This window comes from Larus michahellis, chromosome 17 (assembly GCF_964199755.1).
Source record: "Larus michahellis chromosome 17, bLarMic1.1, whole genome shotgun sequence".
Lineage (NCBI taxonomy): Eukaryota > Metazoa > Chordata > Aves > Charadriiformes > Laridae > Larus > Larus michahellis.
In genome coordinates, this window is record NC_133912.1 from 6826955 (window position 1) to 6852188 (window position 25234).

At 45.1% G+C, this 25234-nt stretch overlaps 3 protein-coding genes across 7 annotated transcripts; 2 read left to right on the forward strand and 1 right to left on the reverse strand.

Moving 5' to 3' along the window:
* Positions 1 to 1059: 1059 nt before the first annotated feature.
* On the reverse strand, positions 1060 to 3613 carry PIH1D2 (PIH1 domain containing 2). The gene is made up of 5 exons (XM_074561126.1): positions 3242 to 3613; positions 3030 to 3153; positions 2510 to 2755; positions 1692 to 1957; positions 1060 to 1577 (listed from the first exon to the last, which is right to left on the reverse strand). The coding sequence occupies exons 1-5, from the start codon at positions 3407 to 3409 to the stop codon at positions 1431 to 1433; spliced, it is 951 nt and encodes a 316-aa protein (XP_074417227.1). The 5' UTR covers positions 3410 to 3613; the 3' UTR covers positions 1060 to 1430.
* NKAPD1 (NKAP domain containing 1) lies at positions 3442 to 9139 on the forward strand. 5 transcript variants are annotated; one of them, XM_074561132.1, is made up of 7 exons: positions 3677 to 3856; positions 4557 to 4624; positions 4931 to 5031; positions 5662 to 5785; positions 6192 to 6347; positions 6911 to 6964; positions 7769 to 9139. In XM_074561132.1, the coding sequence occupies exons 5-7, from the start codon at positions 6199 to 6201 to the stop codon at positions 8289 to 8291; spliced, it is 726 nt and encodes a 241-aa protein (XP_074417233.1). In that variant the 5' UTR covers positions 3677 to 3856; positions 4557 to 4624; positions 4931 to 5031; positions 5662 to 5785; positions 6192 to 6198; the 3' UTR covers positions 8292 to 9139. The 5 variants fall into 5 exon arrangements, with proteins under 5 accessions (XP_074417230.1, XP_074417229.1, XP_074417231.1 ...); XM_074561129.1 differs by lacking the exons at positions 4557 to 4624; positions 5662 to 5785 and having other exon boundaries at positions 3442 to 3856; positions 7769 to 8320; positions 8779 to 9139; XM_074561130.1 differs by lacking the exon at positions 5662 to 5785 and having other exon boundaries at positions 3667 to 3856.
* Positions 9140 to 9838: 699 nt separating this feature from the next.
* On the forward strand, positions 9839 to 16161 carry SDHD (succinate dehydrogenase complex subunit D). Its single transcript, XM_074561135.1, has 4 exons — positions 9839 to 9981; positions 10053 to 10157; positions 12343 to 12487; positions 15471 to 16161. The coding sequence occupies exons 1-4, from the start codon at positions 9924 to 9926 to the stop codon at positions 15634 to 15636; spliced, it is 474 nt and encodes a 157-aa protein (XP_074417236.1). The 5' UTR covers positions 9839 to 9923; the 3' UTR covers positions 15637 to 16161.
* Positions 16162 to 25234: the final 9073 nt, after the last annotated feature.

Genomic DNA, 25234 nt, shown 5'->3' on the forward strand with positions numbered 1-25234 from the left:
ATTCAGTCATGTGCGGCTTACTGTACTGCTATAGCACAATTAGCTGTTTAGCCTTTCAGTGTGACAGTGAAACTCACCCTATTAACCTTAAATTGTAATCACAAATGTTCCAGAATAATACATGCTTTATTACTGTCCTGCAGCAGTGAACTTTAATCTTCCTAGCTTCCTTGCTGCAGTGTTCACCAGAACCTAAAATTCTGGCTACAGAGACCTTTCACTTTCTTCCTGCAGTAAGAACACTAAATATTTTATCCTATGGAAATGTTCTCTGAATGACTCTGCAGCACTTGCAACTCAAAAAATCCTATCCAGTGCCTGTGCTTGGAGTGCTGATAGTGACTTCTGGTACTGCTTGCATCCTGCAACAGGCCAGCTCAGCTCACGCAGTGATAGAATTTCAGCTTGAACTTGAAACTATAACCACTGAACAGTGGTTCAGTGCAGCCTTCTAAGTTGCTTTGAAACAAAGAAGGGAGAAAGCTAGGAGTTACTTCTCTTTTGTGGGCCTGGATTTTAAAGTTGCGTCCCAAAACCAAATGGGTCTGTTTTCATTTCTGATCTGATGAATATCAGTACAGACACATGGTTGTAGTGCAAATGTGTCAAGAAGCTGTAAGAATGGCACTTTCGTTTGTCCCTTTCCAATTAATTCTAGTAATGCTTAGTAATCCTTGAAGTTGTTTTGTGTTGCTTTGTATTACTTTGTATTTTGTGTATTAGTGTAAAATAATGCAGATAGTTTTCCTAGTTGAAGTGCTCCAAGATTGGTTTTCATTGCTAGCTTCACACTAAGCATTCCTGAGCTTTGAATCTCTTTATGCTGTTTTGAATAGTACAGAATAGGTCTGTTGTTTCATGGTCTCATTCAGAGATTACCAAACCGGTAAGAAGTGAGGTCAAGCATATTCAGTGACTGAAAAGACTACAAAGTCTATTTCAGATAAGATCAGCAGGGATGGTCCTAAAGAGAACAGCAACAGCATGCAGAGCAACTTGTAGAACATATGACACGCCTCTGCTGGCTGTTCCAGCATTAAATACATGCGAGAGCCGCTCTAACCATGTGACTCCAGTAATCAATTTATTTAGCAAAAAGACTTCACAACTGTTATTGATGTACCTTAAGGCAAATGAATGATGTAGTAAAGCATGTATGCATTTATGGTTCTTTACTACAGCTGTTAACATACTCAAATATTCTTTGAATATTTACAATCTTTACTTATTTTGTTCCTAATTTCGGTGGTGCTAGTATTCCTCCAGATTTCCTTTTCTACATGCATCTTCTAAAGGTATTTGAGGTATTCACCCTGGAAGATTAGAGGTCAATAAAAATAAACAAACCCAAACAAAAGAAACCCCATCATCACCATCTAAAAGTTAGGATTTCTGTCATCTGTGAACATGAACTGGACAGAATGCAGTCCTTAAGGATCTGGCTTGGCAACTGGCAGTGTGATAAATAATACACGTTTTCCTTTGTTAAATACTGCTGTAGTTGTTTCTTCATCCACCAATTCTGGCAGATCTAGTTGTAATTTGTATTTTTCAGGGACTTCAATGATTATGTCATCCTAAACCAAGAAAATTAAAATACTTGATTAAATATTTGACAACAAATTAGCAGTGAGCGTTTCTAGAAATTGGATACTAGACAGAAAACACAAGGTTATTCTTTCTGCTCTTACCTTTGAAGTTCTCAGATCACACTCAGAAACAGAGCTAACCTTAGGCAATTTCATTTTGAGTTCAATTTTGAGTGGTTTCTCGTTTGCATCCTTCACAGTGATCATTTGATAGACAGGGGTACTTAGGTTCTCTGGAATTTCGGTACTGGTAATTTCCTCTATCAGATGCACTTTAGACTGTGTCACATTTTCTTCCTTCAGCAGCACAGGAGCATTGCTGCAGTCCTCAGCTTCCATGCTGTGTAGCAGCTGATCAAGTGTCAGTTCTTTCAAGAAAAATAAGTTTTTCACACATATCACTGAGTTACTAAGAACTGTAATGTTCTGCCATTTGACAAATATATCACAAACGTTTTAACTATAATGAATTGTAATTAGGAATTTTGTCAGCTGAAGACCGTTACTGGCAGTTTCTCCTTGGCCCATGATTTGGTTTTATTGCCAACAGGTTAAAAGTTGTTTTCAGAATCCTAGTTACAGCAGCACCCCCTTTAACTCAGGTTAGAGAAAAAAGACTTAGGACCTCAAAGGGTCAAACCCAACAGAGTTCCTATGTCTAGTGGATATAGGAAAAAGGGAGTTTGTTGTTCCAGTGTCACTACAGTTTCTCAATTGTAAAACACCAGAGATGAATACAGATAAGCCACTAGGGTGAATCTAATGTCTGGTATGAATACTAGCCTTATTCTGAATTCTTAGAGAGAAGCATTTGGTTTATGCTTTATGGCAAGAATTGGGGTTAGGAGATGAGGCTTGAGTAAATTTGTTGGAGAATCTGATAGGTCCTCAAAGAAAAGTGACAGCAGATCTCTACATACCCTTCTTTGTGTTCTGACTGAGATCTGGAGTTGGTATCTGCCTGCCTTTCAGACGTTGCTGCATCGTTTCCAGGCTTCCTTTCAATTTGAATGATTCAATGGTGTACAAATAAGAAAGAGTAAGGTTGCATCGTTTCTCAATGAATTTAAGTGTCAAATATATCAAGTGCTCCATTTTTTCTGGATTTTCTTCTCCCCTCTGAAGAACGTCTGGGTTATATGCAATATCTATAATGCTGTAAAGGTCTATAAAAATAAGTTAATTGTCAGAATTATTGCTCTGGAATCAATCTTTGTATTTCTTCAGTTTTGGTTTGGTTTTTTGTTTTTTTTTTCAAAAAGGAAGGACTCATTTAGAGTCCCTGTTGCATCCCTGCCTTGCCGCCCCCACCCCGAGCCAAGAGCTGGACACAGCACAGCACCACCCTCTTGCAGCGAGAATCAACGTGTGATTGCCATGCAGTGCACTGCTGCAGGAAGAAATGCAGCCGGGGCCAGGCGCAGCTCCTTGGGCACCTACCTCCTTCACCAGATACTTCTTGTAGCAGCCCCGCACTGACAGGCGTGGGGTCAGTGGGGGCCTTGGGCGCCGGGACCCTTTTCCAGCTGCAGACGTTGATGAACAGCGGTCTCCCGACAACGCCCTGCAAGAGACCGAGCCGCGACTGAGCGCCCCGCCGGCGCCGTCCCCCTCCCAGCACCCGGACGGGAGGCCGAGCCCCGCGCACCAACCGCGGGACGGGCCCTCAGGCAGAGGTGAGGTTCCGGCGGGGCGCAGAGCCGCTCGGCCTCGGCGCGCTGCTGCCGCAGGAGCCGGAGGTAGGCCTGGGACTCGTTCTCCGCCATCTCGTCCAGCAGCGACCAGAGCTGCGCGGCCCGCGCCAGCGCCGCGTCTGCCATGGCCGCCGCCGTCGCCTAGCAACGGCAACCGGAAGTGCCGGGCTACACGGGTCCGTCTGCCTTCCCCTTCCTCCTCCTCCCGCTTCCGCGCGTTCCGGCCCCGCCACAGCCCGAGCCCGCCGGCCCCGCGGCGGAGCCAGCCGCTGTCGCCCGCCCTCGGAGCCGCTGACGGGCCGTTACGTCCCGCGGTCATCCCGCGGCGGCTCCGGCGCCCCGGCGTCTGTTGCCGGGAGGAGGCACCTGGCGGGGGACCGCTTCCGGCCGGCCGCCGAGGGCAGGCCCGGCCTCTCCCGGTCCTTCCTGCCAGCGGGCCTCGGCCGTGAGGGGCCTGGGCGTGCCGGTGGGGCTGTCGTCCGCGGAGCTGCATAGGGCGAGAGGATGTCCCGGGTGCCGGTGGGGAAGGTGCTGCTGCGGAACGTCATCCGGCACACGGGCGCGCACAACAAGGTACGGGCGGAGCCGGCGGCAGCTGCTGGGCCCCTTGTCCCCTCTCTGTGGTGTCTCCTCCGCCTAGCCCTGCCCGGTGCCCGCTTCTGCAGGCGGCTTGTGTCCGAGTGGAGAGGCCTGGGCATCACTCGGGCGGCGTCTGCGGGGCCCGGGGGTGCCGGTGCCTCCCGGCGGAACGGGGAGCAGGGGCGGGCTGAGTGCCCGGGGTGTCACCGGGCCTGGGGGGGAGAGCGGGTCCGCGTTCCGGAGGGGAGGGGACTTGTTCAAATCAGCCACGCAAACGTCGGTACTCTGGCTTTCAGTTTAACCCAGTTTTTCTTGGGTTTTCATCCTGGTGAGGAAGCGTGTATGTATATTTACCTATAAAATTTGCCCCATGGAAAACCTATTCTGGCAGGGCTTTCATGAAAACGTATAGTTTGCCTTTTTAAAACAAACCTTTTTTTTGTTTGGATTTTTTTTCCTACTGTGTATGTACTTTTAATTGCATCAAAGGATTTGAACTTTTTGTTAATGTGCACAGGCAGTATTTTAGTGCAAGATTAAGAAACTACATTAACTTTAGCAAACTATTTAATTAATTTATGACATAATTGAGCAACTCTTTTCTTGTATTTATAAAATCACTCATTTAGAGTCAGTCTCCATAAGCATAAATCTGTGTCAAACCACTCAGTATTTGCATGCTGTGTTTTTTCAGCCTGTAATGGAACTTTTCATTTTGGCTTGGTCCTTCCTGATGATACTTATATACTGAATTCTCTAACGGTATGTATGTTTGGGATGGTAATGAATGAGAAGGCAGGGTAGCCAGAACAGATGAGACAGCAAAATCAGGCAAACCCGCCATTTCTGATGCCGTTATCCTTATGTGCTTTGTTGGGGTATTACCATCAAGAGGTTTCCCTTTTGGTTACCTTGGTCATAGCTAGAAATAATAATCTATTTCAGTATGGTAGGAAAGTTTGCTGTGAATTTTGTTAGCAGGAGTGTTGAGCTAGAAGCCAACGTTACAGGCAACATGTCTGTAAAATTTCCCAAATGTTCTACGTATTTCCCTTCTGTGACTTTCAGATACAGGAAGAGACAGAAATGTGGAAAATAAGGGAGTGGGAGAAGCAGACAGAAGAGACTTACTGGAAAAGGCAAAGCAGAATGCTGTCAGACACGTCCAGGTGGGTTTTAGTTGTGTGGAGGAGATAATTATCTTGACTTAGTTGCTGAACCCTTTTATGTTATAATACTTTATGAGCGTTCTGTGATGACTATGCATTTACAATATATGAAGACATACATGCAGACTACATAGACTACAGATACATTTATTTTCTCCTTAATGAGTCCTGGAAAGAGGTCAGACCTGTGCTTCAGTCTGACCTTTTATCTCTTCATCTAGATGCATAGTCTTCGAAGTACAGCATTAAGTAGGCTGGGCTCTCTGAACCAACGGTGGGTAGGAAGTGCTTAACTAATATGTCAGAATATCGTGAGGAAAATCTAATGTATTGCCATTTAGGTTAACAGTAAACAAAACTTTTGTGGTGTGGAGTCCTGCACTATTGTAACACACCGGTATTGACTGCTGCTTGTGTGGTATCTGTTAAACCATTCTGATATGCCTGAGGATCTCACAAGCTACATGAAAACAAGCTGGGTTTGAGGGGAGGGTTGGGGTTTGGCGTGGGTGGGGGAAGCTTACTACCATGAAGACTTCAGAAACGTGATTGTTGCAGGAAGTGGTTTTAATGTCTCAGGGAGAGCACTTTTCAGACTTATGCTAAGTCCATGGCTGCTGCTTGGTTCAGGAGGTGCAGCATTTCAAGTGAGAAACATAACTGGAGCCACAAACATGTGAGATCACTCAAAACTGTTGGTGCTTTCTGTGGATTTGGGGTCACAGTCCTGGTACCTGTTCAAATTACAATTCTAGTAAGTCAGTTCTACTTCTTCAGTTTCCCCTTTGCTGCTTTTACTAACCTATGTCTCCATGCATGTTGTTAGTCTGCTCCTGCAGAGTATTCTAGAGGAAAAGAACTGCGTTTGTTGTGGTAGGCAAGATAACCCGCTTCCTCTAATTTTGCATTGTGAGCATCTCTGACAAGAATTTTGCTGTCACAGAGGGCTGTAGTAAGTTTTGAAAACCAGTGTTAGCTATTGAACTGGTTTTGTGAGAGCTGTTAATGGTGACTGTCTGTTAAAATGATAGCTGGTCTTCTTGCATAGATGGACATCCGAGACTTGCTGGATTTTTGCTCCTCTCACTGGACTAACCCCTTGCTCAGAAAGTTTCTCCATCAGAGCTGACAGCTGAAGGACAACTGTTCTCTTTCTGCAGCAGTCGGATGCGCAGTGATGGCTTTGATGAGGAGGGCCACAGGGCTGACTGGAAAACAAAGAACTCACAATTTCTTGACCTAGTCGAAGATGATCTCCTTAGAGCCCGGTCCTGGAATAAAAAGCTGTATGAATGTGAAGCCAACATGCCAGACAGGTCTGTGGGAGAATTAATGTTCCGGGGTTATAACTGTAATTAAAACACCTTTCTGGAGTCCTGTACCAAAAAGTTAGTACATTTTTCTTTTCAATACATACTCCTACAAAATAATACTTGATCTCATTTTGAGACTGAATAATTAACATGCGCGAACTTTTGCAGTGTCACAGAATACCTACTTTGAGTCCATCTATAGAGTTCTTAAGTCACAGTAAGCAGCAAAAGCTCAGCCCTGAGCTTAGCAACTAAGCTTATTATTTATTACTTTGCCTAGGGAACTTAAAAAAAACCCTTGAGAAATGCAAGGTAGTGCTCTCCAGCATTATTTTAAAGAAGTTTGAGTTGTAGTTTTCCCTAATTAGAAATGAAAAAGAGACTGAGAACGTAAGATGTATTTAAATAGTCCCAACCATAGTTCCTTCCTTTTTGGGAAGGTTCCGGTAGCCCTTCTTTGCTGTCTAAACAAACTCATGTTCATTCTGCGGCTCTGTCTTTTCAGAATTATGTTTTTTTCTTAAACAGTTTGTCTGTTTCTAATGGATGGTTCTGCTTTCTTACAGATGGGGTCACAGTGGCTATAAAGAGTTGTACCCTGAAGAATTTGATACAGATAGGTAAGGCAAGCAGGCTTACTAATATATCCAGAAGCTTACTTCTGTCAGGTTATGCAGAGAATTTCACAAAATGAGTTTTAAGTTCTGAATATAGATCAGCCTTGAATGTAAAGCAGCACTGTTTAGTTACAGACACCCACTGAAAAAAATCTAGTTCATTAACGTGGTTCTCCCTTGTATGAGACTTCGGGGATTGCATCTTTTATAGTAATTAGACATTCAGCTTTAGCTTGAGTTATTAAAATGCTATGAATCTGGAAGGTCTGTGTGGGCCGACAGAGAGCCAGAGTAGTAGGCTGAATCCAAATCAGCTCAATAAACACCCTCTCAAATATCAGCTCCAGGTTCTCCTTTCCGTTATAGTGTACCTGTATTTTCTGTCTTTCTCCTTATTTGGAGAATATAAATTCTTGCAGTATCCTGGAGAGTAGAGACTTGACTGTAAAAATAAGATCTTAGACAGAATTATTATTTTTAAACTACATCTAACAGAGTCATCAAGTATGATATTTGTCAGGCTTACAGATTTGAAGTAACTTGCTGCAAATGAATTTTCATCACTCTGTGGCTTTTATCCTTGGTTCTGGCTCAAATACTTTAAACAGGAATATTAGTAAGGGTGGACCCAAGTTGTTAATAAGTGCTTGAAACAAAAATGCAGCTACCATGTTTGTCAAAGCATTTCCTTCCCTGCTCTAGCCAAATGAATTGATGGGCTTGCTTAAAACTGTGAGACAGAAAAGGCTCAACTGCTGTGTGCCTGCCTGTCTGCTTCCTTTTGTTCATCCTTTCTTTTTTGTACAGTGACCAGCAAGAAGGAGATGAACAAAATGCTATCAACGGGAAGAAGAAATCTCATCTGGGAAAGCAAACTGCCCATGAGTCGCACAAACGGAAAAAACCAAAGAAATCACACAAGAAGAAGCAAAAAAAGCGATCACACAAAAAGCGAAAGAAAAAGAAAAAGGAGCAGGGGAGAACATCATCAGATTCTTCCCAGGAGAGTGAGTGCTCAGAAGAGGAGACTTCAAGCACCCGGAAAGGGAAACACAAGCGTAAGAAAAAGACCAGGAAAGTGCCTGCCAGGGAACCTACCTCTTCTTCTGGGCAGGAGAGTGACTTTTCTCGTGCAAGCAGTTCAACCACCAGCAGCTCTGAGGACAGTGAATCTGAGGAGAAAAAAGAGAAACGGCCCCCAAAAAAGAGAAAGAAATGCCACAATTCTGTGTCAGAGAGGCACGGTGAAGTACCAGAGAAGAAGAGCAAGAGAAAGAACTGGAAAGTGGCTGCTGATGAAAAATCTGAGGATAGCTCAGATGAGGACTGATGAGTCCAGGCTGCAGCTCAAACAATAAGGTACAGGACAGTGGCAGGCTTTTATCTTGCAGCACTGCCCCGTGGTACAACTTGTTCCAACACTGTGGTTTATACACATCCTGCCAGCCCACAGGGGAGAAGCAGCCTGCAGTAGGTGCCCCCTTGCTTTTCATTGACTTGACATTCAGAAAACCAGGGGAGCAGTTGCCTGTCTCACAGGTTGGCTAGTCCTGCCACCTTCAGATTCTTTTTCTGTGACCAGGTTGACCTCTGATGCACGAAAACATTACAGGCTATCTGCAGGGGGAAAACAGGCATGTTTGCACCAGTTTGTTTTTTTTTTTTTAAATTAAGTTTTAACAGATTGGTTTTTTGATTACCAAATCAATGACCAAGACCTGCAATAGGAGAAGAGAGAGACAAAAAAAAGTCTGATAACAGAGGAAATGTCACTGGATTTAACCCTACAGTAGCTTTGTCTTCTCATCCTCCAACAGAAGCAGACCTGTGTGGTGGCATGCGCATGGTCAGCTGGACACAGAAAGGAGCATGAGTGAATACTCTCATTCCAGCTGAAGGTGCAGTGACTCCTTCCATAATGATGAAGAAAAGACACCAGTGCATTTGCTTATTTTAGACTTCTCTCCAAATCCTGGCATGGGCTGGCCATTGTGACTACCTTTCCTTCGTTCTGTCTAGGAGGATGCTGAAACCATTTGTGCCAACAGAGAAGCCTTGGTGGGTGTTGTGTTCTGTCTCTGGTCTGCCCAATGTATTACTGGAGAAATTGGTACTGGGCTGTTCTCCCTGCAGCTGAACAGCCAAGTCTTTCAACAAAATAAATAAATCCAGAGTCGATGCTTTTGTTGTTGTTTTGGAGTAAAGCCCGGTGACAGAGCACAGGCCTGAGAAGTCTAGGTGGTCCTTGTGTTCTCCCTGTGCCATGTTTCTGCCTGGTCAGACCAGGTGGCTGTGGAGGACTTAGAGGAGAGGAAGTGAGGGAGTCTGGGGTGGAAAGCAGCCATTGGGGAAGTGTACTGTGCTGATGCGATTGTTGAGTGTCAGTGACCAAGCGCGGCTCCAGCTTTAGGCTACGCCTGAACAAGTATAGAAGCGCCAATGCGCCTAGGTCCTCACCTGAAGTCCCGCTTACTGTCCCTCTTTTCACTTCAAGTGAAAAGCCATTCTCTGCATGCCCTTGTCTGCTGGCTAATGCCAAAGACTCGGAGAAAGCACTACTTTCAGCTTGCTTTTGGCTGCTTGCTCTTTTATTGCGGCCACTATTCTGCTGGATAGTCATGCGATAACAATACAACCGCTTTACGTACATCACAGGAACTGCTCAAGAAGGTGTTTATTTTGTATAGCATCCCTCGTACAAAGATTTTTCATTAGCAAAAGTGCAGGTGAGGCGCGCCTGTATCCGCTGTGCTCATTGCTGTGGATTTTAAGATACAACCAAGCCCCTCCGAAGCAGCGCAGCCGCTGCTGGCTTGGGGGCGGCCCGTCTCGGCCTCCCGCCATCAGCGGCTGCGGGAAGAACCTCCGTGCCTTCATCCCGCGGCTACCCCGGAAACGGAAGTGTTGCAGCGCCAGCGACTTCCGGTTCCGGTGCGCGGTGCCCTTGGGCCGGCTGGGGACGATGGCGGCGCTGGTGCTGCTGCGGGCGGGGCTGATGCGCCCCCGCGGCGCCCAGATGGGTGAGTGCCCGCCGGCCCTGCACCCCGCCGCCCGGCCCGGCCCTGACATCTCGTCCCCTTTCTCTCCGCAGCTCTCCTCGGGAGGACCCTTCTCCGTCGCCCCGCTGCCCTGGCGGCCGTCGCCGATCGGAGCGTTCCGGCCCGGCAGAGCCACAGTCCCCCGCAGCAGGGCCACGGTACGTCCCGCCCGCCGTGTGCGTGTCTGTGTGCGTGTCTGTGTGCGTGTCTGTGTGCGTGTCTGTGTGCGTGTCTGTGTGCGTGTCTGTGTGCGTGCGCGCGCGGAGGGGGGGTGTCTCCTCTTCCCCGAGGCTGGCACTGGGCGCCAGGTTTGTTAGCCGGCGCTGAGCCGTTGTGCCCCCGTCCTCCAAACGATTTCTCTAGCCAAACAGCGTGATCTTCGAGTGCCCATTACACCCACGTCTAGTCAGAGCTGACGATTTTTTTGGCCCGTGTAGGAGATTTTAAATGGCAGGTGTGACCGTGCAGGGGTGGGAAAAATGGATGCAAGGCATAGTAGTTTTTCTTTGGCTCTTCGTGGGTGAGGTAGGGTTATTGGTATTGCCAGAATGTGTTACCATCACCTGCGACTGTACTATTTTCAGTCGATAGCACGGCTGTTGATTAGCACTCTGCCCGGGTCTGATTTAAAACAAGGTGTATGCGGCTCTACACTGCTTGTATTTGAAACTGACGCTTGTAATGCCGCTATTAAGGCTGTGAATGCTGCAAGTCTTTAAGTGGGAGATATCAATATTAAAAAAGTAAATCTTTGCTTATTAATAAAGGTGGGGTTTTTTTAGAGTGTGGAAAAAAGATTGAAAGATTTTTAAAATAAATCGGAAAGAAGGCTTAACATTTCTTATGGTTCAGGAGCAGTAACAATATGAAGGCACTGCAATTGTGACTTCTTCCTTGAACAGTAGAGCTTCTGGTTCAGTGACGTTAATCTGAGAAGTCTGATTTGCATGCCAAGAGTATTTCTTAGATTGTTTTTTGCACTCTTCATGTGGTAAGACTACACAGAGGTGATGAAAGATAACCACGACAAGACCAAGTTCTGGTCTGTCAGTTGCACAGTTAAATATGAGAAATGTTGTGACCAGAGGTTAAGGATGTTTTGTAGCCATTGCAATGCAACTTAGAAGTGGAAAGGATGAAGAAACACTTGTAAAAGAAATTGGCTTAAACACAGCTAAGCTGTTTCCATCTTTTCTATTCTGAAGTTCATATTAACAACAGACTTTCATGCATGTGCTGTGAAGTGTTCTTGACTGCGGAGTTCTACAGGGACACCTTATTAGACCCTAGCCTAGGTCCCTTTTACGTTTTACTTCAGGTCCTTTGCTTTCCTTATCATGTCACTTTCTAAGTTTCTTTCTCCTTGCAAAAACAAAGAAAAACCCATGTATTTGGGTTTAGATGGATGGATAATTTTTATGTGTTGGGTAAGTGCTTTGGGGATACTGTATTATAAAGGTAATTTCACAGAGTCAGTTCTTGATGTTTTTATCCTGGACTGATGCTGACATTCTGGTCCAAGGTATTGCTTATGGTGTTTGAGTTTTGGTTCGCTCCAGAACTTTCTAGATGGTTTGGGTGTGCTTCTTTTTCCTTCCTAATAGTATTCGAATGCTTCTAAAAAGTAAGAGTTGGTGACAGAGCTCCCTAACTGGTATTTCTATTACTAGAGTCATCTGTTAAGTGGTTCAAATTGTACGCAGCTGAGTATCAATGGAGGACTGAAATCCTTTGGCCTTCAGGCTACTTCTAGGCCCTATATCACTGTGATGGTCCCACAAGTTTAATGTGCTATTTGCAGTTAAAAATAACAATATCGGTTCCTTGGCAGAAATGCGCACAGAGTTATCATGGTGTGCCGTTCACTGGAACTTGTAGTTGTGTGCTTTTGGATCTCAAAGCCATTTCTCAAGAGGTGGGAGTAGTGAATAGTACGTAACAGTCAGGAAATTCACTAGACAAAAAGGCTTTGCCTTCGGAGACAGTTCTTTCTGTGATGGTTGACTTGGACCTTAGTCCTGAACTGCAGGTTGTGAAAGTAGGACTGGTGTTTGCTTTGACTTTACCTGTTGAGCTTCTATTCTTCTGTAGTAAAAGAAGCTTCTCTTTAGCAGCAGCAAAGAGAGGACTGTTTAAAATAAACCTTTTAGACATTGTAAGAGATATATATGTATATTCTATAGCAGTAAATCAAAGGCATCTAGGTTTTGCTTGGATGAAAGCTTAGTAATCAGGTCAGAGAAAACACATAATTGTGTGGTACTGATCAGGATGAGGTATCTGTTTTTAAGGTTACAGCACTTTGAACAGGAACTTTGCACTGAAAAATACTTCTTCTTACAGGCAGTTCCAAGGCTGCATCTTTGCACTGGACAGGTGAGCGAGCTGTCAGTGTCCTCTTGCTGGGTCTCCTTCCTGCAGCCTACCTGTATCCTGGACCAGCCGTGGACTATTCACTGGCTGCAGCCCTCACTCTCCATGGCCACTGGTAAGTGCGATAGGTCCCTCAGAATTAAGAGTGAAGTCTGATAGTCAGGAAAACTCCAAGCCTTAGGTATTAAGTCTGTATATCTCAGCGAGTTTCCTGACTTATTTCCTGATCTAGTATAAAATACCTGGAAAGAGGTGCAAGCGAAGTCCTTACTCTCCAAGTTCTGTAATAGTTGTGATCTTTGACAAGACTGGTTGTTTCTTGGTCTTCCTTTGTCACACTCTCAGTCAGAAGGCAGGATACGTGTTACTAGTAAGGAATCCATAAACATTCTCTAATGTTCTTCTACATAGTATCTTACCTTAGGAGGATTTCCTTGCCACTGGTTGTGTAGAATCTTGGATGTTTTTATCTTGTAGAAGAATCAATGTTATATGAACAAAGGAAACAGGACAGATCTATATAAAACAAATGGTTCTTGTAAGGTTCTGTGTTGTGGGCTGGCTTTGTACATCTTAATGGTGATGAGATTCTGCATAATAAAGAGTCCATAGCAAATATTCCACTGAAGAAGCCAAGACTTTGATTCCTGGGAAATGGATACTTGCTCGTGTTCTTCTTAAGTGTAGTTCTGTTGTGATCTTTAACGAGAGTAGGCTAGACGAGTCTAGTTAGGAGTGCATAGTTGGCCTAACTGGCAGCATTTACCTTCTTCAGGTGATAGTAGTCTGCAGTTCCTTGTCACAGGGATAAAACAGATAAGTACTTCACAGTACTTTAGGGTGCCAGGTTTTCTTGAATCTCAGTTTAGCCTTATGAAGTGGTACCAGGGATTCTTGAACTTTCCTCACTGACTGGGAGCTTTTTTCCAAAGCCCTCAAATCTATACAGAATCAATCTGAAATGTGGCTATCCTTGAATATATTTGGCAGAAGTCTTTCAAATATAAAATACATAAGCCTTAAACTTCCCTGCCTGTGGAGCATTTCTTCACTTGTTTGGTGTGTGCATGTTGGTGCCGTACGAGATGTGACCATGTGGGGAAATTCCAGGTAAGGGAACAGGTTATTGCAGGTTGATGTGTTGAAATGGGTTCTCATTGTGTGAATGCACGTGCATTTGATTCTTTAGTGAATGTCTCTTGCTGACAAAAGTGTCAGGATTGGTCATACTAGAAATCTCTTCTCCATAAACAGTGTGGGGACTTCCCCTGTGAGAAAATGACTTGCTGCTGGTGTACAGCTCTGCTAGTAACTTTCATCAGAGTGAGTTCCTCCCCGGCTTCTGTGGGTTTTTTGTTCTGTTTTTAAACTGGAACTTTTCTCCAGTGTTAAACTCTTGTCTTGCAAAACATTGTCTTAAAAACTTAAAGGTGTTCCTATGTAGGAAAATGCTGCTCTTGTACTTTCGTAGGTGTTCAGTGCTAGAATATCTTTAAAAGAAAAAAGATTGTTTGCTTGCCATAAATGTTAATCTGATTGTCATAACAGATCAAATAATCCCGTTAGTAGCTGATCAGAAACTGCAGAGGAGTATTGCATATATTTTTGAGGGGTTTTCATTCACCTTTTGCTATGTTTTTCCTCGGGAAATCTTGTCCTAAAATATGTTGGAAGTAGAGCTTCAGGTAGTTAGGTGATCGTCAGTCCAAACACTAACCTATCAATAGACTGACTCAAGATACCTGAAGCCATGTTTATCTTGTACCATTTTTGCTGGCATGTAATAAAGATTTCTCTGCCCAATAAAGTTGCCGTGTTGTGAGCTAGATTGTGTGGCTACCACACATCAGCTATTTCTCATAATTCTCTTCCTTGTTCTCAGGGCCACTGGTCCTTTCCCATGAGGTCTTTGAGTGAATTAATTAGCGTGCTGTAAAGTCACACACCAGTTTTTCAGAGAAGTCTTAGGATGGCTCAGTCTTACTGTGCCATGCAAAGAAAAGATCTTATGACAATCCCTTATCAACACTACTGTTGAAGGGTGGCCTGTGAGTCCCAAGTTGAGTATGCCTTATTTATCTGCCCTTGGAAGGCTAGAAGTGTGGGTAAATGCTGCTTGCGCATCTGACCTTATTCCACTGTTCAATTGTAAAAAAAATAGCTGTAGTAGTTTGAGAGTAGTTGCCTTTGCTTCCACTTTCTCCTTCTCTTCTGTGTATCCAGGGGTGCCTTGCACCCCTTTTCTCACTTTTGACATCTTCATGGTATTAGAACCCCATCTAAGTGAAACTGAGCTCAGTATTCACTTGCAGTGGCATCTGCTGCAGGACTTTGAACCTTGCTGGGTCACTAGGGTGTCTTAATTTGTAGGAGACAGGTCCTTCAGCTTCAGGCTAGACCAAGGCAAAAATCCTAGGAAGAAAACTGTTGCATTAAATGCGGTTCTCTTTTTTACCAAGTTGACATCTGTCATTGCAGAAAGCAAATATAATTGTACTACCACAGTAGTTTAATATCATCCTCTGTCTTCCTGTTGATGGATAGTTTAAATCTGGACAAGAGTTCACTTCCAGTCTGAGAGAGATAGAAAAAAACATAGTATGCTAATTTCTTGGTTGCCACTATTTTCTAATCTAAAGCCACATCCTGGAGTCTTCTGTGCATTTGTGACAACGGCTGGTCCCAGAGCCACACCTTGCTGTCCAGGCAAGAAAGATATGTCCTTTGGTTTCTTTTCTTGAGTCCCTGGAAGTCAGATAAGCTGCCCACTGTTTCTTGGAGGCAGATTCTACAGATCTATTGTTGAAAGAGCTGTGCTCCAGACCTTGTTTCCTCACTACCATTAAGAAAAATCTGAGCCAATATGTGTAGAATAGAGTATGTGGATAGTTGTGTTGTTTTGTTTTGTTTTGTTTTAAATGGATACATCATCTTTTTGAGTGGGAACTGGGCATTCTTTAGGAAAGGTTGATGATAGCAGGTGAAAAAAATAATGTGTTTGAGGCATCTTAGTAGAATGCTTATGTAAACTGGGTGTATTTTAGTGAGGGATGCTCTTTCCTGATTTCAGCTTTTTTTTTTCCCCTCTTATTCTGTAGGGGGCTTGGACAGGTTATAACTGACTACGTCCATGGAGATATACCCATTAAGCTGGCCAATACAGGTCTGTATGTACTGTCGGCCGTTACCTTCGCTGGCCTCTGCTACTTTAACTATTATGATGTTGGTATCTGCAAGGCTGTTGCCATGCTGTGGAGCCTCTAAGATGCAACCAAGTCTCTGACAAACATGATTGTTCACTGCTGCCTCTGCTTCATCATATTTTTACCAACATGTTTAATGCAAAACAAATTAATAACCAAGGGTCTATAGTAGGTACATGCTGCAGCAAGTTCAGAAGTCGTCTTTTAGAAATAAATATCCAACAACAGTAAAAGTGTTAGAAAACAAAAAGTAGATTTAAGTGGATAATGTCCAGGTGACTGAGTTGATTTAAGCTGCACTGTAAATTGGGAGGAATTAATTACATCAATGACACACTTATATAGCTGAAGGCAATGTTCCTTGTAATGGCAGCTTTAATGAGTGTTTTTCTAAAATAACTGTTGTTTAGTTTCCTATTTTGTAAAACAAACTTGAATTGTAGAAAATTGAACTGTTATTTCTGACATCACAACAGCTGAACTGTATGTAAAGCACGCTCTGTAACTCTTTGGGCCCTGAGAGTTGATGTAGAAAAGAGAATACTTTTTTCTTAATCCATACAATAAAGAATTTACAGAAATTGTGTGTGTGCGCCTCTGAACGATTTTTACTACTTTTGGGTTACTTAAAACGTTTTCTCTGCAGATTTTGGTTTGGGTTTGTTTTTTTTTCTAGAATCAAGTTCAAATACTGTTATGTTACTGGTCATACTGTTACTCTGCATTGCTTCATTTAGATGTTAAAAAATATTTTATGAATAAGTATTAAAGACAATACATAAAGAGAGGTGGCTTACACTTGACTTAATACAAGAGTAATGTCCGTTAGAAAATACAGCAATAATTGACTTACAGGAAAAATACTTTTGCAGATTAATTTTAGGAGCTGTAAATAGCATACGGCTTTCATATTTTCCCTGGAACCTGTATGTTCATCTGCAGCATTCTTGGGGGCGGGGGTTGTTTTCTAAATAAACACTGGTACACATTTTCCTGTGTGACTGAAAATACAACAAACATACCCTGTCTGTCACAGCTTGACATGAGACTGAGGCAGCATTCTCTCCTATGTCTTTAGATTTTAGGGCATTTTACAGGAGAAACGAGATTCTGGTTTTTAACTTTCTTCTCTGCTTTATCTTTTCTGCCTTTCATAGTAGTAAGGAGTGGTTAACTGTTTCCATGTTCTAATGGTAATTCTGTGGTACCATTAATAGGAGGAGGAAGAGAATTGTGTGTTACCATCAGTCTGATTATGCAATAAACAGAATGAATAAGTTGCTGAGTTGCTGTTTGAATTCTAGAAGACTTCCTGATTTGATTTCATTTTTTTAAAAATCTGGAATGGAATTTTTATTTATTTACTTACTTATTCATGTAACCACGTACCTAGCCGCTTCTGTTTTGCTAATCTTGTGGCCAGAATTGAGATGGTTGCTTCTGTCTGATGTGGTCTGATTCAGATTATCAATGTAACATTCGTTATTTTGTCATAGTGAGGAAGATGCATGTGTATGAGTCATTGCTAAGTACCTCCGCGCAATCTGAGCATGTATCATAGAAAGCATTTGACTTTTCCTCTTTTGAGACAAAACACAAGATGCATCTCTATGTGGTACTTGTTTAAGATACCTTGTGTGAGAAATGAGTTATATGAGAGCTCTGGGAATATAGTAGCCCAGACCTACAATATTAGGGGCTAGCAACTCTGAGACCAATTCACTGTGGTTCTGAGGCAAGAATTAAAGGTAATGACCACAGCTTTCTCTATGAATCGCATGTGTTCCTCAGTCAAACAATACCTGTTGAAATTGAATCAGTTCCCTGTGATTACCATTAACTTTTGTTCTTAATTAGAATCATAGAATCATAGAATCATAGAATTGTTGAGGTTGGAAGGGACCTTTAAGATCATCGAGTCCAACCTTAATTATTGTGATGGCTGTAACCATTTGGTCTAATCCCATTTTTGAACATTCATCAGACATATAAAACTGAGACTCAGTCCTACAGGGTATCTGGATGTGTTAAATAAATTCTTGAGGGTAAGCCCCTCCAGTAAATTCTTCCTAAGTGATAGTGTGCTCAGTGGTGGCTGTACCTGATTCTAAATAATTGGTTTCTTACTGCCTCTAGGTGCTCCTGTAGCAGCTGACAGGAGAAATGGCAGGGGTAACATGACATGAAAAGCTGAGACACTCAGGGCTATCACAGCAGTTTCATGTATCTGTGCTTTTTTTTAAAGTTGCTGAAATTACACTTTTGTTTTGATTTTTACCAAAACAAGTCTTGAGACTTTCACATCAGCGAGAAGCCTTCCTGTTTTCTCTGATTACTTGTGCCTGTATGGGGTATGACAACTGTACCAGCTGTCCAACATGGCAAGTTGAAGATCCAGGACCCCAGCTGCAAACAATGTCCAGGTTATAACTACCTGGAGTTGGAACAGAAGAGGAAGATTGACACTTATATGCCACATCAATTTCTTCAAGATTACGTGTTCAGAATGTATTATATTAATTTTGGTTTTGGTGAAATCCAGTGCTTGCTCAGCTCTGAAAGTGAAATGGAGTTCACAGCTTGACCCCAATGTATGCTGCATTGTCACTGTCCTGGTGCCGGCGGGGATAGGGTTAATTCTCCCCAGGACACAGGTGTTCCATGCAACATGAGCCATGACCACCCTGAGCTGCTGGGGAAGGGGGCAGGAAGTCGCAGCTTGGAGCCGGCTGGGGCATCCTGGGTCGGGGCATCCTGGGTCCAGGTGGGGAGCAGCGGGGCCGTAATTGTGTTTGTATAGTCCTCTGTCTGTGTTATTGTTGTTGTTGTTTTCTTGTTCCCTTTGTTGTTCTGTTAAACTGCCTTTGTCTCAACCCAAGAGTTTTGCCTTTTTCTTCCGATTCTTCCTGTATTGGGAAAGCCGGAGCGAACGGCAGGTGGTTCTTTGTTGCCGTCTGAGGTTAAACCGCGCCAGTCCTTTTTGGCACCCAACGTGGGGCTTGGAGGGTTGAGATAACGACAGAATCCAACTAGAGCTTGTAAAAACAAATTTATTGTATGCATTTATTGTATTAGATAAATAGTCACTGGTCATCATGTTGCTTGGTTTGTTCTCATGGCTGTGTTATGTGAATTCCTATATGGCTTATGTACTCCCTGCGATGATTTTTGTTACTTCTGGGAGAGGGATGAGGATTATCATTTTGCTGTCCTGTGCAATATCGGCTTATGATATGATAACATCACTTGTTAGACAGCTACTTTGGGGCGTTTATGTGGTGTTGCTGTCCTGCCCGTACATTGGGCACCGTCTCTCAGAATTTATTAATAATTACACCCAGTCTGTGGGGGAAACAGGGGGGGACACTTTCCCCAGCTCTTTTGCCTCCCTTTTCTCCTTCTGGTCAGGTATGACAGCTTTTGAGAATTTTGAATATCCTTGGGATACTCAAACCAGCCTGGTCCTATTGTTATGTCTGCTGAATGTGTTCCAGGTCCTGTTCGGGATTAAACAGCTATTTAAGACTACCACCTGGAGATCTGCTCTGAGGCTGGACAGTCAGGGGTGGCATGGCATGTGGGAGAACGTGGGCAGGTACCTAGAGAACTTCTTGCCTCCAATGGTCTGGGACTTCACCCCTGAACAATTACAGGACCCTGATAAAGTGGTAGAATATTTGAAGGGAAAATGCTGTGGCTATTCTAGAGAGGCACAACTCACCGCACTGTGCTGGGCCCTGGCCAGTATCTACCAGGCACTGCTCAGTATTATGAAGCACCCTTAGGGGGAAGAGATGGAAACCAGACCAGCAGCCACTGCGGCTACTGCAACCCCTGCGGCAGCCACTGCGGCTACTGCAACCCCTGCGGCAGCCACTGCGGCTACTGCAACCCCTGCGGCAGCCACTGCGGCTACTGCAACCACTGGCGGCAGCCACTGCGACTACTCCAACCCCTGCGGCAGCCATTGCCACTGAACCAGAGAGCCAACCCGTGCCAGTATCAGTTGCCCCCGGTACAGAAGAAGTACACGAAGAAATCAGTTCGCTTAGTAAGAGATGATGATGAACCAGCGTCATCACGAGAGCAGGAGGAAGAGGCAGAACCAGAGATAATTACCCGATCCCTATCCTTGAGTGAGCTGCGGGATATGCGAAAAGATTTTAGCCGACTTTCAGGTGAGCACATTGTCACCTGGCTGCTCCGGTGCTGGGATAACGGGGCCAGTAGCCTGGAATTAGAGGGTAGGGAAGCCAGGCAGCTGGGATCCCTGTCTAGGGAAGGCAGCATTGAGAAGGCAATTGGGAAGAAGACCCAAGCCCTCAGCCTCTGTAAACGACTCCTGTTAGGCGTGAGGGAGAGGTACCCCTTCAGTGAGGATGTTGTATGTCACCCAATCGAGTGGTCTACCATGGAAAGAGGTATCCAGTACCTGAGAGAATTAGCTGTGCGGGACACGATTTATTATGACTTGGTCAATGCAGACTTACCCACAGACCCTGATGAGGTGCGATGCACAAGGCCCATGTGGCGGAAGTTTGTACAGAGCGCACCATCATCATATGCCAACTCCCTGGCAGTAACGGAATGGAAAGGTGAAGAGGGACCAATGGTGGATGAGGTAGCTGGCTGGCTCCAGCAATATGAAGAAAGTCTCTCTTCCCACCTTGTCTCAGCTGTGGAGAAACTGTTGTGGAAGGTCCAGCAACTTGAAGAGAATATATTCTACTCCCCATCTGTACGGGCCAGCATCTCAGCTATTAGGAGCAGGCATTTCCCCACTCAGAGAGTACAGAGGGTACACACCACGAGGCACCCTGTGGTTCTACCTGTGTGACCACGGAGAGGACATGAGGAAGTGGGATGGACAACCTACTTCAATCCTGTGAACACGGGTACAGGATTTGCAAGGAAGGACAACCACAAAAGGGGATCCCTCCAGGAAAAGTGCTGCTCCAGTTTCCAGCGGGCAGTTCCCCACACAGAGCAGAAGGCCTGATCTTGCTTCTGATCCTCTTGGAGGAACTTCCCAAGTCATTTCTGCAAGAAGTGAGTAACGGATACTATGACCAGTATTAGAGGGGCCCTGCCTCCAGCCAGGTGGAGGAAAGGGACAACCGGGTTTATTGGACGGTATGGATTCGATGGCCTGGCACATCAGACCCACAGGAGTATAAGGCTCTAGTGGACACAGGTGCACAGTGTACTTTAATACCATCAAGCTATAGAGGGGCAGAACCCATTTGTATTTCTGGGGTGACAGGGGGATCCCAAGAGTTGACTATACTGGAGGCGGAAGTGAGCCTAACTGGGAATGAGTGGCGAAAGCATCCCATTGTGACTGGCCCAGAGGCTCCGTGCATCCTTGGTATAGATTACCTCAGGAGAGGGTATTTTAAGGACCCAAAAGGGTACCGCTGGGCCTTTGGCATAGCTGCCTTGGAGATGGAGGAAGTTAAACAGTTGTCTACCTTGCCTGGTCTCTTGGAGGACTCTTCTGTTGTGGGGTTGTTGAGGGTCGAAGAACAACAGGTGCCAATTACTACCACAATGGTGCATCGGCAGCAATATCGCACTAACCGAGACTCTCTGATTCCCATCCATGAGCTGATCCCTCAACTAGAGGGTCAAGGAGTGATCAGCAAGACTCGCTCACCCTTTAACAGTCCCACATGGCCAGTGTGAAAATCTAATGGAGAGTGGAGGCTAACTGTGGGCTATCGTGGCCTGAAAGAAGTCACGCCACCGCTGAGCGCTGCCATGCTGGACATGCTAGAACTCCAGTACAAACTGGAGTCCAAGGCAGCCAAGTGGTATGCCACAATTGATATAGCGAATGCATTCTTCTCAATCCCTTTGGCAGCAGAGTGCAGGCCACAGTTTGCTTTCACTTGGAGGGGCGTCCAGTACACCTGGAATCGACTGCCCCAGGGGTGGAAACACAGCCCCACCATTTGCCATGGACAGGTCCAGACTGCACTGGAACAGGGTGAAGCACCAGAACATCTGCAATACATTGATGACATCATTGTGTGGGGAAACACAGCAGAAGAAGTTTTTGAGAAAGGGAGTAAAATAGTCCGAATCCTTCTGAAAGCTGGTTTTGCCATAAAACAAAGTTAAGGTCAAGGGGCCTGCGCAGGAGATCCAGTTTTTAGGAATAAAATGGCAGGATGGACACTGTCAGATTCCAATGGATGTGATCAACAAAATATCAGCTATGTCACCACCAACTAGTAAAAAGGAAACACAAGCTTTCTTAGGCATTGTGGGTTTTTGGAGAATGTATATCCCAGATTACAGTCAAATTGTAAGCCCTCTGTATCAAGTAACCCGGAAGAAGAACGACTTTTAATGGGGTCCTGAGCAACGACAAGCTTTTGAACAAATCAGACAGGAAATAGTCCATGCAGTGGCCCTGGGGCCAGTCCGGGCGGGACAAGGTGTTAAAAATGTGCTCTACACCGCAGCTGGGGAGAACGGCCCTACCTGGAGCCTCTGGCAGAAAGCACCAGGGGAGACTCGAGGTCGACCCCTAGGGTTTTGGAGTCGGTGATCCAGAGGATCCGAAGCCCGCTACACTCCAACAGAAAAAGAGATCTTGGCAGCATATGAAGGGGTTCGAGCTGCTTCAGAAGTGGTTGGTACAGAAGCACAGCTCCTCTTAGCACCTCGACTGCCGGTGCTGGGTTGGATGTTCAAAGAAAGGGTCCCCACCACACATCATGCAACTGATGCCACATGGAGTAAGTGGATTGCACTGGTCACACAGCGAACTCGAATGGGAAACCCCAGTCGTCCAGGCATTGATCACGGACTGGCCAGAAGGCAAGGATTTCGGAATGTCACCAGAGGAGGAGGTGACGCGTGCAGAAGAGGCCCCACCATATAATAAACTGCCAGAAAATGAGAAGAAATATGCCCTGTTCACTGATGGGTCCTGACGGATTGTGGGAAAGCATGGAAAGTGGAAGGCTGCTGTGTGGAGTCCTACACGACGGGTTGCAGAGGCCAGTGAAGGACAAGGTGAATCGAGCCAGTTTGCAGAGGTGAAAGCCATTCAGCTGGCTTTGGACATTGCTGAGCAAGAAAAATGGCCAGTACTTTATCTCTACACTGACTCATGGATGGTGGCAAATGCTCTGTGGGGGTGGTTACAGCAGCAGAAGCAGGGCAACTGGCAGCGCAGAGGCAAACCCATCTGGGCTGCAGAACTATGGCAAGATATTGCTGCCCAGATAGAGAATCTGGTTGTGAAAGTACGGCACGTAGATGTCCATGTACCGAAGAATCGGGCCACGGAGGAACATCAGAACAACCAGCAGGTGGATCGGGCCGCTAGCATTGAAGTGGCTCAGCTGGATCTGGACTGGCAACATAAGGGTGAATTATTCATGGCTCGGTGGGCCCATGACTCCTCAGGCCATCAAGGAAGAGATGCGACATATAGATGGGCTCGTGACCAAGGGGTGGACTTGACCATGGACACTATTGCACAGGTCATCCATGAATGTGAGACATGCGCTGCAATCAAGCAAGCCAAGCGTTTGAAGCCTCTTTGGTATGGAGGGAGATGGCTGAAATATAAATATGGGGAGGCCTGGCAGATTGATTGTATCATACTGCCACAAACCCGTCAAGGCAAGCGCTATGTGCTCACAATGGTGGAAGCAACCACTGGATGGCTGGAAACATACCCTGTGCCCCATGCCACTGCCCGGAACACTATCCTGGGCCTTGAAAAGCAAGTCCTGTGGCGACATGGTACCCCAGAGAGAATTGAGTCGGACAACGGGACTCATTTCCAAAACAGCCTCATAGACACCTGGGCCAAAGAGCATGGTATCGAGTGGGTGTATCACATCCCCTATCACGCACCGGCCTCTGGGAAGCTAGAACAATACAATGGATTGTTAAAAACTACACTGAGAGCAATGGGTGGTGGGACTTTAAAACATTGGGATGCACATTTAGCAAAGGCTACCTGGCTAGTTAACGCCAGGGGATCTACCAATCGGGCTGGCCCTGCCCAATCAAAACTCCCACGTACCGTAGAAGGGGATGAAGTCCCCGTAGTGCACATGAAGAATATGCCAGGGAAGACAGTCTGGGTCAGTCCTGCCTCAGGCAAAGGCAAACCCATTCGTGGGATTGCTTTTGCCCAAGGACCTGGGTGCACTTGGTGGGTGATGCGGAAGGATGGGGAAGTCTGATGTGTACCTCACGGGGATCTGATTTTGGGTGAGAATAGCCAATGAATCAAATTGTGTGATGTTAATTGCTAAGTAACACTGTCACTGTATGTCCTCATTACTATAATTGCTATCAGTTGTACTACGAGTAAGGCACAGGGGTGATGGGATCAGAACTGACCTCAGCAGCTGGCGCCCAGCAACTTCCTCAAGATCTACATCTTCAGCCCACGGACTGTGGGCATGAGCCACACCGGGTGCACCAGTCACAAGCTCCGAAAACACAGCATGCAACAGGCCAGCACCACCCAGCATCTCACCTGCCCTGAGAGACTGCTCTAACAGATGGAGCCCAGAGCCATGGATTAAATGAACTCAATGGACACTTTCGAGTTAGAGGGATGGCCCATAAACTAAGGGCATTATATCTGCATGAATATATATGTGTGTGTATATATATATATACATGACAGGGGAAAGTGGTGGCAATTCATTGGAACCTGTAAGATCTGGGCATGGCATAGATGGTATGGAAAAAAGGGTGGATAATGTCCTGGTTCCCACGGGGACAGAGTTAATTCTCCCCAGGACACAGGTGTTCCATGCAACGTGAGCCATGACCACCCTGAGCTGCTGGGGAAGGGGGCAGGAAGTCGCAGCTTGGAGCCGGCTGGGGCATCCTGGGTCGGGGCATCCTGGGTCCGGGTGAGGAGCAGCGGGGCCGTAATTGTGTTTGTATAGTCCTCTGTCTGTGTTATTGTTGTTTTCTTGTTCCCTTTGTTGTTCTGTTAAACTGCCTTTGTCTCAACCCAAGAGTTTTGCCTTTTTCTTCCAATTCTTCCCGTACTGGGAGGGCTGTGCAAGTGGCACGTGGTTCTTTGTTGCCGTCTGAGGCCAAACCACGCCAGTCACCTACACAGAATAAGAAGGGGCCCTTATGAGAGCCAGCCACGTCTACGTTTGTTTCAAATTGTTAGAAGGACAAACATCATTTCATTTCATTGCTAACCTACAATTTACTGTTTAACTCCTAAAAAACCTTTACATAAAAGCATAATTTTTTTTTTTTCTTGGGCCCTCTGAGGACAAACAGCTTTATTAGAACTTTGATTGTTCAGGTAAGTTAGCGGTTTTCTCAAAGACTTCCAGTAAGTTAAAAATCGTCTGTTGTTTCTACTTCAGTTGAAGGTAAGAGTATCACTGATGAAAGATGCTCAGGAAATAATCTTGATGCAAAAAAGTAATCTCAAAGTCTTCATTGGCCAGGTGGATGGTCTGCTTATGAAGTCTGTTATTTTAAGCTGTTTTCTCACCCTCCCCAAAAATCGGTCAACTTCATCTGAGACATCCAATTTAGAAGTATTCAAATTCAAGAGGCAGTAAAGATTTTAGAGATCAAACTATACAAGACTATGTATGCATGCATATTCTTGTTTCTTCATTGTGTAATTCTCTTTCATCTGACTG